Source organism: Myxocyprinus asiaticus, chromosome 8 (genome assembly GCF_019703515.2).
Source record: "Myxocyprinus asiaticus isolate MX2 ecotype Aquarium Trade chromosome 8, UBuf_Myxa_2, whole genome shotgun sequence".
Taxonomy (NCBI): domain Eukaryota; kingdom Metazoa; phylum Chordata; class Actinopteri; order Cypriniformes; family Catostomidae; genus Myxocyprinus; species Myxocyprinus asiaticus.
In genome coordinates, this window is record NC_059351.1 from 8,745,211 (window position 1) to 8,758,822 (window position 13,612).

General features: G+C 39.9%; 1 protein-coding gene across 1 annotated transcript in view; it reads left to right on the forward strand.

Annotated features, from left to right (window-relative positions):
* Positions 1-13,612, forward strand: part of LOC127445291 (zeta-sarcoglycan-like) — a 419,585-nt gene that overhangs the window by 321,159 nt on the left and 84,814 nt on the right. The window contains exon 4 of the mRNA XM_051705268.1: positions 9,477-9,564. Coding sequence (XP_051561228.1) covers positions 9,477-9,564 — 88 coding nt within the window. The remainder of the gene's footprint in view (positions 1-9,476; positions 9,565-13,612) is intronic.

A 13,612-nucleotide genomic window follows, 5' to 3' on the forward strand; every position in this document is an offset into this window, starting at 1 on the left:
TTGCGTAGCTGTGTTAAAAGCACAAAGACTTACCCTGAGAGCCTTTCTAAGACTTGTCGTCATAAGGGCACAAATAAAGTCTTTAACCTGTTTTTTTTTGTTTTTTTTTACAGTGTCGTAAATGGAACCTTGTTAGCTTTACACCACTGAGAGACATAATATACTGTAGTATATATAGCAATATATAGCAAAGGCTTCCTGTTTGCATTATACATGTATATTATTATTATATATTTTTTTATCTGGATGTGTGTGTGTGTGTGTGTGTGTGTGTGTGTTTATATATGATTCAAATAAAAAAATAAAATAAATTGCACCCCAAAAATTATTGACCCTACAGAAAGTTTTAATTTAAGGCTCTACAGGTAAAGTTGTTTGTGCAAATAATTAAGAACACTTTTACGAGTACTTACACAATTTCTAGTGAACGAGATCCATTTTCTGTTGTGCTAATGCTAACAAAAGCAGTAAGGGATACAGGTTCAAAAATGACATCTGAATAAAGACCATAGAATAACCATAGTCCTTAAGGAGTTTTAAAATGTTTTTCATCAGCGGGAAAAGGCTAGGCCCATGGGACATACTCATTTGATTGTGTCATATGAGACCTCATTACATTACTGAGAAAATATTTTAAAAGGACTTTTGAAGTTTCAAATGCTTATCCCTGATGTAATTTTAGTCTGGTTGATAGTACCTTGAACTCAAAAGACTGACAGTTTATACCTACTCATGATAAGGGATTCCTCAGTTAATTCCTCCTCAGTTCCAGACAGGTATGAGAGGGAACAAAAGTATGAGTGCTTAACCACAAGCTTACTTATTATTCTGGGAAACAGAGCCTCTTTTTTAGACTTGTCTGAAAACTCTTGCATCATTAGCTGTGCCTTGCTGAATGCCATCAGCGATTCTCTCTGGTTTCTGCTTTAGCCCATGTGTTCAACTGCTCTGTCCATGGTGCTGAAGGTTTGTTGGTAATTTGACCAGAGCAACAAAAGTGCTTCCACTTCTAAAGCAAGCATAATTTGATAAAAAAATAAATAAAATTTAATTCTGTGGCCTGCTGTGCATATCCATTTTTTTTTTGCATTTTAAAAGGACAGAAGGATAAGAACAACAATGCATCAAAACAGATTTTGGATTTCTTTGATTGGAAAGGAAATAAAGATCAGATTAAAGGATAACACTCTGGAAGAAGTGGCTTCTTTGCATATAAATACCCATGAGTTTATATACATGTGTCAGCTCTGAGCTTCTGATTGGACTGGTGGCTAATTTCACAAGCTGGTCATGTTGGATTTAGACAAAAGCAGTGTTGTTCAACATTGTGTTGAAGACTACAACAACGTAGTGCAATTAAAATTAAAATGTTAGAAGTGCTTGTATGGCTTTATCATATGAGTGAACCTTCAGAGCTTTCTTACTACAGCTTGCACTCACTATGACTATATTGATAATCATAGTTCTCTGTGCTCCTTTTAGGAGCTGGTCTGACCTGTCTTGTACAAATGTTTTGCATATACCCATCATCAAAAAATAACACTCCATCTTATAACCCTTCAAAACGCCACAGCGGGTGGACCCACATATAATGTTGGGTAGGTAGGTGTTTCCATTGTAATTTGACATGATGGTGTTTTGCTCCCTCTGAGTGATATCATCTGGATCTAAATGTGAGAAAGGCTGCACAGATTCCATACTTTTGTGTTGTTGTTTTCTGCTGCATTTAGAAGTGAATAGCAAGGTGCTTGAGTATAGCTACAAACTACTTGCTGTAATGCAACAATGTGTGTTGTGTGACTGGGATGTGAGTAGTGCAAACTACACATTCACAGGATTACACATATTCACAGGCACAAACAGCTAAAATTATCACATGGGAAATTGACATGTAGCTTCTGAAAGTTTATTTACCCTCAAATCAACCCCATTTCTGACAAGCAGCATCCGCCATCTGAAATTTTTGCAACAATACAAATATAATCACCAATCTTTGTGGCGTGTCTGCATTGTGCAAACAACCTCCCGGACTTACCTGTAGGTTCTGGTCCCGTGGGAACCAGAAGTAATCACATTCACATTAGCAATGGTGAGCGTGATTCGGAGGTTGCATTTTCACTATAAAATTTCATTTTTACCCCACTGATTGTTAGCTTTAGGTTTGGGGTTTGGGGGTAAAGTTAATAAAATATGCATTCCTGTTGACTGTATTACACCATTGACAACTCATGTTTGGCACCACTCTGTGGACATTTCACCCAGAAACTGAATCTCACATATGCCCATATGTTCAACAACACTTCTATCTTTGGTCTCTAATTTCGGTAAGCACAGACCGATTTCAGCAGCAGAACTTTCAACCTACTGTCGCCGAATTTACAGTGTGATCAGTCTTCAACAGTACAGCATGAATAAAGGATAGTTCTTTTTTTTTTTTTTTGCAGTTGTTACACTTTTATTGATAGGTACTCAAGAAAGATGCAGGGAATATTGACTGGATAAGAAAGTTAAATGATTCAAACATGAACAAGTGGTGCCCACATGAACACCATGGCACCATTTTCATCAAATGCAAGGCCATGATTTTGACGGCTGTAGTTGTTTCTCTGCTCATGACAGACTATGTAAATGTTAGCTTGTAAATAATGTACATATACTCTAGTACCATTTAACAAATAAAATTAGTTACAGTGCATTGCCCTCATTATTTTGTAGATACTGTACTGTATTGTAGATAAAAAATAATCCTCTTGAAACCATGTTTTTACCCCCTTACACATTGTAAAATCACTGTAAAACATGGGCTCGAGTGGATTAATGCTTTAATACAAGGTCGGTAATGGCAATTGGATAAACAAAAGTTCAATAAATCATTGTCTGTATTAATAATGATAATCAGAGTAAAAAAAAAAATACACCAAGAAATATAGTTCAATAGACTGTTTATATTTGATGGGCAATGGAATTATTAAAGATAATTTTATCAACGAATAATTGACACTTTTAATATGGAATTAAATTGATTGTTCATTTGTATATTGGCTATTTTATGGATTATGCTAATGGATTATGCAAATATTCTTCAATAATTGCAAGATGACCAGGCATTTTGTAGTTTTAAAAGTATTCTGTCACTACATGTTTATTTTTTTTTTCCCCACACATGAAAGCTTGTGTCCACACACTACGTGCACAACAAAAACCTGAGAAAGCGAAGAAATGGGGAGCTTGCACTTGTGGAGTTTCACTGTACCTCTCTATACAGTATATCGACCTGGTTGGTTGGCAGGTCGATCAGTGCTGTGCTTTTAAGCTAATCTTGGGGCCAAATTCTCATGCCCAGATAAAAAAATGAAAATAAAAAATAAAAAAAGATCTAGTCTCATATCCACTTTAAAAAAGAAACACATACAAATACTCTAAATAATATACTGTATATACGTTATTGTAACATCCGAGGTTGTTACCCCTCCTACCAACCACCAGAGGGAGCCCTCTCCCGAATACTGATCATCTCCCATTTCTTCTCTGCTCATTTCCTGTTTTCACCATGTATAAATAGCCATTCACCTCCATTGTTTCTTTGTGAAGTATTGCCAATTTGCCCTGCCTTACCAAGTGGTTTTCCATTGCCTTTACTGTTTGTTCTCATGTTACGACCATTGCCTGTTTTACTGGATTTACTGCTTTTTAGATAACCCTTTGTTATGTTTGCCTGATTGGACTGATTGTTTTGGTATATTGGATTTAACCGCCTGCTTACCGACTACATCTATCTGCCTGCCGATTTGGATTGTTTGCTTGTGTTCTCTAATAAACTTCCTGCATATGGATCCTAACACCATCTCCATGGCCAGTTCATTACAGAATACTTTGCCTACCATGGATCCAGCTGAAGTCTCACAGCTCCAGGCCGCATTCGCACACCAGTGCAAGGTTTTAAAGGGTTATCAAGACCAGCTGAACAACTTACGAGCTGCCAACGAATGTTTGACGTTACATTCACTCACTGCTAGCTCCCCATGCTGAACCGGTAAGCTTTACTCTCCCTGATAAGTTTGATGGCTCTGCTGAAAAGTGCTGGGTTTTTTTACGACAATGCAAAGGCTATTTTTACAATCAAACTTAATCATTTAATCATGATGCCAAGAAATGTGCCTTTATGATGTCACTGCTTACCGGTAAAGCACTTGATTGGGCTGCCGCTGTTTGGGACAAAGATCCTCAAATCCACGTCTTGTTTGACTACTTCGTTCAACAAATCCACAAAGTTTTCAAGTATCCAGCAGGTGGTCAAGATATCTCTGTTCAGCTGCTTCATCTATGCCAAGGTCTTAAATCTGCAGTGGATTATGCAGTTCTGTTCAGGACACCAGCGGCTCAGAGTGGGTGGAACAATGTCGCTCTGAAGACTGTTTTCCATGAAGGGCTTAACCTAAAACTCAGGGCAGAACTGACATGCAAGGGTGAGGGTACTACTCTTTCTGAAATCATAACCATGACTCTCAAGATGGTTAACCTACTTCGGAATACTCCATGGCCTCAGTTTCTCTCCACCTCTAATTCTACAGTCTCAGTGTCTATGGAAGTACGCCAACGTCGACAGAACGAAAAGCTTTGCTACTACTGTGGTTTACCAGGTCATCTCTGTGCTGCATGCCCACACAAGAAATCAAGTTCCATGAAATCAATGCAGCATGTGAGTACCCTGAACTTTGTATCACCCACCTTTCACAGGTTTTTGTTGCCAGCAGAGGTTTCCATTGGTGATCTTGCAAGATGTTTTTCAGCATTAGTGGATTCTGGGGCTGCTGTGAATCTCATTAATTAAGAGATCATCCAAGAGCTCAATATACCCACCATTCAATGCTTCCCAACGATCAAAATCACCACTATTGACAACGCTCCTATTGGTACTGGTATAACCCAACAGACCGTTCCTATAACCATCAAGATTGGACTATTTCATGTGGAGAACATTTCACTATATGTCATCAACTCACCCAAGCATGCTCTTATCCTGGGTCATCCTTGGCTGGCCGTCCACGACCCATCTATATCCTGGAACCAAGGTGAGCTCACGCAATGGTCAAGTTACTGTCATGAACATTGTCTCCATGTTGCTGTTTCCATGCCTTATCTTACTACCAGTGTGGAAAATCCTGAGTCACAAAGAAAACCCATGACACCCGAGGAATATGCAGTGTTCCATGATGTGTTTAGTAAGGTCAAAGCTACACAACTTCCTCCTCATCATCCATGGGACTGCACCATTGAACTTCTTTCCAATACGGCCCCACCGAGAAGCAAGGCCTACCTGTTGTCATGCCCTGAGACCCTCGCCATGGAAAATTACATCGAGGTGGTCCTTGCCTCTGGTTAAATCCTTCCCTCCACCTCCCCAGCAGCTGCAGGCTTATTTTCCATGGAGAAGATGGTGGTCTCCATCCATGTATTGATTATCGAGGCCTGAACACTGTCACCACTAAGTACCGTTACCCACTGCCACTTATCCCCTCAGCCCTTGAACAACTCTGTGAGGCAAAGATATACACCAAGCTTGATCTAAGAAATGCTTATAACCTTATCAGGATCTGAGAGGGAGATGAGTGGAAAACTGCATTCATCACCACCAAGGGGCACTATGAATATTTGGTCATGCCATATGGACTTGCTAATGCCCCCTCTGTTTTCCAGTCATTTATCAATGAGATTTTCAGAGACTTATTGAATCATTGTGTGGTGGCCTACATTGACAACATCCTTATCTACTCTCAAGACAAGAGGCAGCATGTCAAGACGGTCCTATCACGTCTCCAGAAACACCAGCTTTGTCTCAAGACAGAGAAATGTGAGTTTCATACCTCTCATACTACATTCCTAAGCAACAATATCAGTCACCAAGGTGTGGAGATGGAAGTCTCTAAGATAACCGCAGTTACCGAATGGCCTCGAACTTCCACACTCAAGGAACAATAGCGGTTCCTGGGCTTTGCAAACTTCTATTGCCATTTCATCAGAAACTACAGTATAATTGCAGCACCACTCACGTCTTTGCTCAAGGGTAAGCCAAACAAGTTGCCATGGAGCGACGCCACATACCAAGCCTTCATCTCCCTCAAATCAAGCTTCATGACTGCTCCTATACTGAAACATCCCGACCCCAATCTTCCCTTCATCGTTGAAGACACTTCAGATTGTGGGATTGGAGCAGTCCTGTCACAACGTCATGGTACCCCAGGCAAGCTTTACACATGTGCCTTCTTCTCCAGAAAGTTAAATTCCACAGAATGAAACTATGATGTGGGGAAACAAGGAATTACTTTCTATGAAGGCAGCACTCGAAGAATGGCGTCACTGGTTAGAGGGGACAGTCCACCCATTTCAAGTTATCACGGATCACAAGAATCTTGAAAATATCAAGGCAGCCAAGAGATTGAACCCACAAGCCCGATGGTCACTGTTTTTCACCAGGTTTAATTTTACAGTCATTTACTATCCTGGCAGCAAGAACAGCAAGGCAGATGCACTTTCATGTAGAAATGATCCACCCCACGTCCAACCTCATCCTGGATTCATCCTGCCACCATCTGCCATCATTGCACCGATTAGTTGGGATATCATGGAGGAAATACAACGAGCACAACAGCATGAACTGTCACCACCTAACTGCCCCACAACCAAGCACTACGTACCACAAGCTCTGCATCAGAGAACTATCCAATGGGTCCACACTTCCTTGAGCACAGGACACCCTGGCATTCAAAGAAATATTACCCTGGTACGTAATTCCTTCTGGTGGCCATCTTTGGTTCATGATGTTACTAACTATATGAGGTCTTGTCAGGTGTGTGCCCAATCCAAGAACCCCAGAGAACTGCCCACAGGGTTACTCCAACCACTACCAATACCTTAAAGACCATGGTCCCACCTGTCCATTGAGTTTGTCACAGACATGCCAAACTCCAATGGATACACTACCATTCTGGTAATAATTGATCGATTTTTCAAAATCATGTAGACTTGTCCCTCTCAAGGGTTTACCCACTGCCATGGAAACCACTAATGCTTTGTTCCACCAAGTATTTAGAGTCTATGTATTACCAGAGGACATCGTGTCCGATCGAGGTCCACAGTTCACGTCCCGAGTTTGGCAGATGTTCTGCAAGCAACTGGACATGAATGTGAGTCTCACCTCTGGCTATCACACTCAAGCCAATGGACAGGTGGAACATTTAAACCAGGAGACTGGCAGATATCTTTGGAGCTATTGTAGCCGTGAACAGGAGAAGTGGAGCGATTTCCTGCTCTAGGCCGAATATGCACAGAATTCCCTCACCCATACATCTACAGGACTAACCCCCTTCCAATGCGTGCTGGGCTACCAACCCCCGATATTCCCTTGGTCAGGAGAACCTTCTACGGTGCCAGCGGTGGACTATTGGATTAGGCGAAGTGAGAGGGTGTGGGACAGCGCACATGTCCAGCTACAGCGAGCGGTCCGAGCACAACACTTCCAGGCTGACCAACGGAGGCACCCCCATCCCAACTAACAGCCAGGACAGAGGGTCTGGTTGTCTACAAGGGATCTCAAGTTGCGGCTACCCTGCAGGAAGCTCAGTCCATGGTATGTGGGTCCTTTCAGAATTATCTGTCAAATAAACCCGGTTACTTACCATTTAGAGCTTCCTGCTAACTACCGCACCTCTCCTTCCTTCCATGTGTTCTTGCTGAATCCCGTCCACCTGGCTCTGGAAACATGGATTCCGAGCCTCTGCCTCTATTGGAGGTAGATGGAGCCCCAGCGTATATGGTCAGAGAGATCATGGACTCAAGACGACGAAGGAGCCAGATGCAATACTTGGTGGACTGGAAAGGCTACGGACCAGAGGAGAGATCATGGGTAGCCGCCAAAGGCATATTGGACCCGTCCCTCTCCCGAATACTGATACTGATTGTGTTCTCTAATAAACTTCTTTCACATGGATCCTAACACCGTCTCCATGGCCAGTTCATTAGTTATACACGATGAGATGATTTCAGAATTTTATACCCTCATGAATCTGAATGCATTATTTCATTCATTTAAAATTCATCATATGAAAGCAGTACAGTGTGTGTGTGTTTAGTGGGGCTTGTGTTACAGCAGAGGCTCTGATGTGGGAGGGAATGTCCAGGTCAGTTGGATCAGAGCTGCACAGAACAGAGAGGACACTGGCTCCAGTGATCCACAGCATGCACCCTTGCATGCATAAACACACATATACACACTCCTGCCAGCCAAAGCGCATTTACACACACACAAAGGATGTGTTCCAAAACCTAGTAAGCTGCCTTCTAAGGGGCCATTTACACCAACACGTTTTTGTGTCCGTCTGCACTGATTTTCTTTTTTTATATCTGGACGTGCTAGACATGTCTGACTACTGGGATGTGTCTCACATTACATAGGCAGCAACTCTGTGTGCCATGCAGATATTGCTTAGTACGGAAGACTCGACTCTTTCAACAGAGTTTGACGTTAACATTTTGCTAAGATAACGATGCAATAATCTTATGAGAATAAAAACACAACGGACATAAATAGTGGGTGAAATTATATTTATTACATGGAACAATTTGTATAGATACTTTTCAGAATTTAATTAAATGTCAATTTATCTACTTTATAAATATAATGTTTGTTTATTAATGTTTATATAATCAACAATCAACTTGGGATTGCCTTCTCTGCTAAGAATTTAACCAAAAAGAGAAGAAAGCATAATTAAGTTGCTTTCCTTTTGGAACACCCTTCATGCACCATAGGATATCAAATAGCATCATGCTGAATACATTATCCTACTATTGTCTTCTAAGCCTCCGCCGGTATATATGTATTATTATTTTTCTTTTTTTTTTTTTTTTTTTTTTTGAGGTTTCCTTCACAGGTATCTTCCTCTGCCCTCTCCTTTCCTCTCATGGATCAGTTATCTTAATTTTAAAAGATACAGATTATTTCACTTATTTTTTTTTTTTACAGAGTGATTCAATTGTATTTTTATAAATATATATTTTTTTATTATTTTAATACTTACAAAATATTATTATTATTTTATATTTAAATTTTTTTTTTTTTTTTTTTTTGGAAGTTGCATTTAAAAATTGCACTTCAAAAATCTGAGTGGTAAAAAATATAATTGCAAAAATAGTAACTGATTTCAAAATGATTTCTCTATCAGTCCCCTTGTCTTCCCTTGGTATCAAAACAGCTAGTCTTGCCTTGAACTTATGCCATTAGATGAGCCAATGCTGCTGTGTCAGACTTGTCTGGATGCTCAAACAGAGTAATGTTTTGATACAGCCATATTTTTGTTATTTAATTCCTTACATTATACTAGGAGAACATATTTAACATCCCAAACATTATGCAGTGCATCATTAACTTTTTTCATTATGCACCCATAACCAGATTCTTTCTTTTCTGTGTATTGCAGGACAGTCCTTTGATCCTACAGTCAGACCGCAATGTGACTGTAAATGCAAGAAATAACCTTGGCCAGCTGACAGGACAGCTCACTGTGGGTGAGTGGCATTTTTTAAAACCTACTCTATTTTTATGGATATGCCACCTGAGTTCACACAATCTCATTTCACAGAGGGGTATTTCATTTATTGTTTTTCATACACATTGATTCTTCACTCTATTCATTCTGTTACTGCAATATTCCCATGTTTTGAACTCCAAATGTTTTGCCCTACAAAACTGAAGTCTCTTTATATCAAATTTCATTTTTCTCTTGATCATAACTTAATTGTACTCCTAACTGGCATCTGCACACTCACACTAAAGAAGTAAATTAAATTTGAATGGGGGAAAGACTCTTTGTGCCATCTATTCCAAAATTCATCATTGTTAGAAGATTTCCAGCAAGCAGAAAAATTATTGTAGTGTTTTATACTTAATTACCTTAATGGCATTTTTAGTCAATAAGATGCTAAAAGGCTTTTGGCCTAGAATTTCTTAAAAAAATATTATATAAATAATATTTATTATATTTTAATTTAAGGTAGATCAGAGTGAACTTTTCTCTTTTGCCAGTTTTCTTGCTGTACATAACAACAATGCGCTAACTCTTCAGGCTTGTGTTTTAGTTTTTGGTTGAAGCATTGCATTCTGGGGCCAGTTGAGATGATCAATTACTGCTCTTATCTCAAAGCAGCCATGGGGCTTTCTGGAGATTTCTAGTGTTTTCAAGTGAATCCTCTTCCCTTGTCATTTTTTATTTTATTTTATTTTTCACCGAGGGTATGCAAGGCAGAGTGTTTATGTTTGTGTTTGTGTAAATTGAAGGAGCTACCTGACTCTAGCTAGTTGCTACAGTAGATCAGAACTTAAGCAACCACCCCTAAAGCAAGTAGATGTCTAGATGCTTTCCACCACTTTCTGTTCATGGACTAGGTCTGGAAAGATATCAGATCACATCTCTGCTGTACACAAGAGAACAGAGAAGACAATGACCACACACATGTGATCTACAATTCAGGCTGTATTGTTATCAGGCAGCAAAGAAGACCTGTCTGGTAAAACATCTCGACCAAGAAAGTCTTGCTGGGTTAGCTAATTACAAAACCCTGTCACAAAGCTAGTTTATCCAATGATGGGTCAGCATTATTGCTTTCTCAGCATCCATGCTTGGGGACAGTATTTCCATTGTTACCAACATACAGTAGTTCAAAGATTTGGTCTTTCCTGAAATTATATTTCCAAGGAACATTCACAAGCACCAATGCAAAGTTGTGCAGTTGGAACTACAGCTCTCCACTTGTGGTTAGAAACATAGTTTCTTGTTAGTTTTCAATGCCAACATCATATCTTTATATATATATATATATATATATATATATATATGTTCTTTAATTTGTCAACTTTTTTTCATGTACTTGTTCTGGCTTATTCTGTGGTTTTTGAAGAAAATGGCGTTCAGAAACGTCATGTGATTGCAAATGTAACTGTAGCTGTGCCGTGTGTGTAAACCTCACTCCCCTGGCCTCAAGAGGCGGACAAGCAACTGACGTTAGAGGCTGTAGCCTTTAGCCTCCTCGTTAGCACACCCGCCTCCCATGCCGGCTGACACCAGTTCGAATGCCACTCGGAGTGGGTCAAGCAGGACCAGTTACAGTGGTGCCGTAACCCAGATGAGAGTGAGGCTTGGGGGGGTGCGTGTAATTGGAGCCAGCTGGTACGTGATAGCTGTGCAGTATGTGTAAACCTCACTCCACTGGCCTCAAGAGGTGCACTAATGACTGATGCTAGAGGCTATAGCCTTTAGCCTTCTTGATAGCTTGGCCTGCTCCCATGCTGGCTGATGCTGGTTTGAATCCCGCTTGGAACGGGTTGAGCAGGACCGGTTACACAAACACCATTTTCTTTACGTCATTTACGGGATTAAGAGAAAGCATTTAAACACACTGGTTTCTATGTAAATACATAAGCATCATTCTTATTGGTTTTTGAATAATAATAATAATAATAAGTTTAATTTATATAGCGCCTTTCCAGAGCTCAAGGACACTTTACAATAGTAACTGAAGTAATTGAAGAGTGTGAATGTTTTTATGTCATGTAGTGTGATGTAAGAGGGCAACCCTACTCTTGCAGCACAGTGCTGCATCTGCTTACCAGTGCATGTAAAGGCTTTTGCTATCCATGTGAATGAACTATTATAATTTGACATCTATTCGATTGTTGTGACTAGCTATCTAATTTCTCCAACTAGGCATCAGATGTGGTGGTTGGCCCTGAGTTACGCTGTTTTATGGGAAATGCACCCTTGAAAAGCCATTTTACCACCGTGGGTGCTGCAGCAATTATGCATATGCTGCTCTAAACTGCTAAGTGGTGCTATAATCATAGAAATTCAGTAGACGAGAGCCGAATGCCTCAAAGCAAATATTGTTCTTACTTAACAAACGTGGAAAAGAACATGTCCTTGTGCACCACCTGGTGGTGATTTTGCAGGCAGGCTCCACATGTAACTTGTTTATTTACCATGGCAGCAAGCATTATGGTGAAGGTCATTCTGGTTGACTACATTCTGTATGTTGTGTTTCATGGGATGCAGCATGGGATGCTGGTGTGCTGATGTTCCCATCCGGCTTAACCAACAATACTTCTTTAATCGACCAGCTTCATCAGAAAGATCATGCTGGTGTTGCTGGTGAACAGCATGACTTTGCTGGTCCACCAGCTAGATCAGCATAGAACCAGCATAAACCTGCATGGAAATTCATGCTGGTCTTTTAAGCAAGGATAAACTGTATTCACGGACAGAACTGTATGAGTCTTTATTATTTAACATTAGTATTATAGGATCTGCTTTTAGATACTGAGTAATCCGATTCGGAATACTGGCTAGATAGCTCTGTTCTATTTGCTGTAAAGATGCAGCAAGTATTTTCTGACTATTATGGCCTGTATTGTGATAAATGGTAAAAATAAAAATAAAAAAAATAATTGCGCATCAAACTATTTTTGTCCCATGGATGGAGATTTATTTATTACAAGCCCATGGGTAGACATTAAATTTACTTGATTATCTATTTGTAGTCACAAAGTTCTCAAGCCAAAGTGCCCTCTATATCTGTTTTGACATTACACACGAGTCTGTGGGGCCATTGCCCTCAGGCTACCACTGCTCTCGACATTGTCAGAACATTTAATGAATTTTATGTTAAGGATTAACTCCTTAAGCATCCTCACCTTTGTTCACTGTTGTTCCCTACTTTCCCTTTCTTCTGTTTCTCTGTCCCTGAACTCATTCACTGCAAGAATATTAATCTTCAAACAGAAATTGAGGTGCAGAGATCAAGAGAACTGGGTTGTCCTCTGATAGCTTGGCCCAGGAGTGCAGAGGTCTCTGTTTTTATAATATGTCCCATAAGTTCAGATGATTGATGCATCATTGTGTTGTGGTGAGCAAGGAGCGGGGAGGACTGTGAAAATGATTTCATCCTGTGTTCATTTTAAGGGAGTCACTTAATGTTTGAGAGCGGTAGTCTGTCATTGTCTTCCTGGCTTAAGGATGACCTTTTTAAGGCATCTTCACCTTGTGAACCTCCAGAATTATGTTCTTCAAGAAAATGGTGGTCAGAAAAGATCTCACGGCCATGAAAAGTATGGAACTATCACGGGATATTTAAATTGCATGTGTGTTTTCCAGACCTAGAAAAGTCATGGAAATTAATACAATATTAAAAGTCATGGAGATTTCTAGATCTTAATAGTTATACTCTATAGGGCTGGGCGATATATCGAATATTAATGATATACAGTAATTGAGATAATTTTGCTGATGATATAAAATTGACCAATATCGTGAATATCATAATGATTTGAATGTGCTTTCATTTGGCCATTAAGTTTCATAAAGACCGCATCAGTAGACTAATTTCACGATCCTTCAGGGCTGCACAATTAATCAAAATAACATAAAAATGGCGAGTTAGTCATATGTGATTATTAATCCAGGAAAGGCTGTGTTTTAAAGACAGATAAACACAGTCTGTGTGTGATTCAGAACAGACACACTGATCTGTGTGCATGCGCATGGCGGCGCTCTCAGATCAGTTC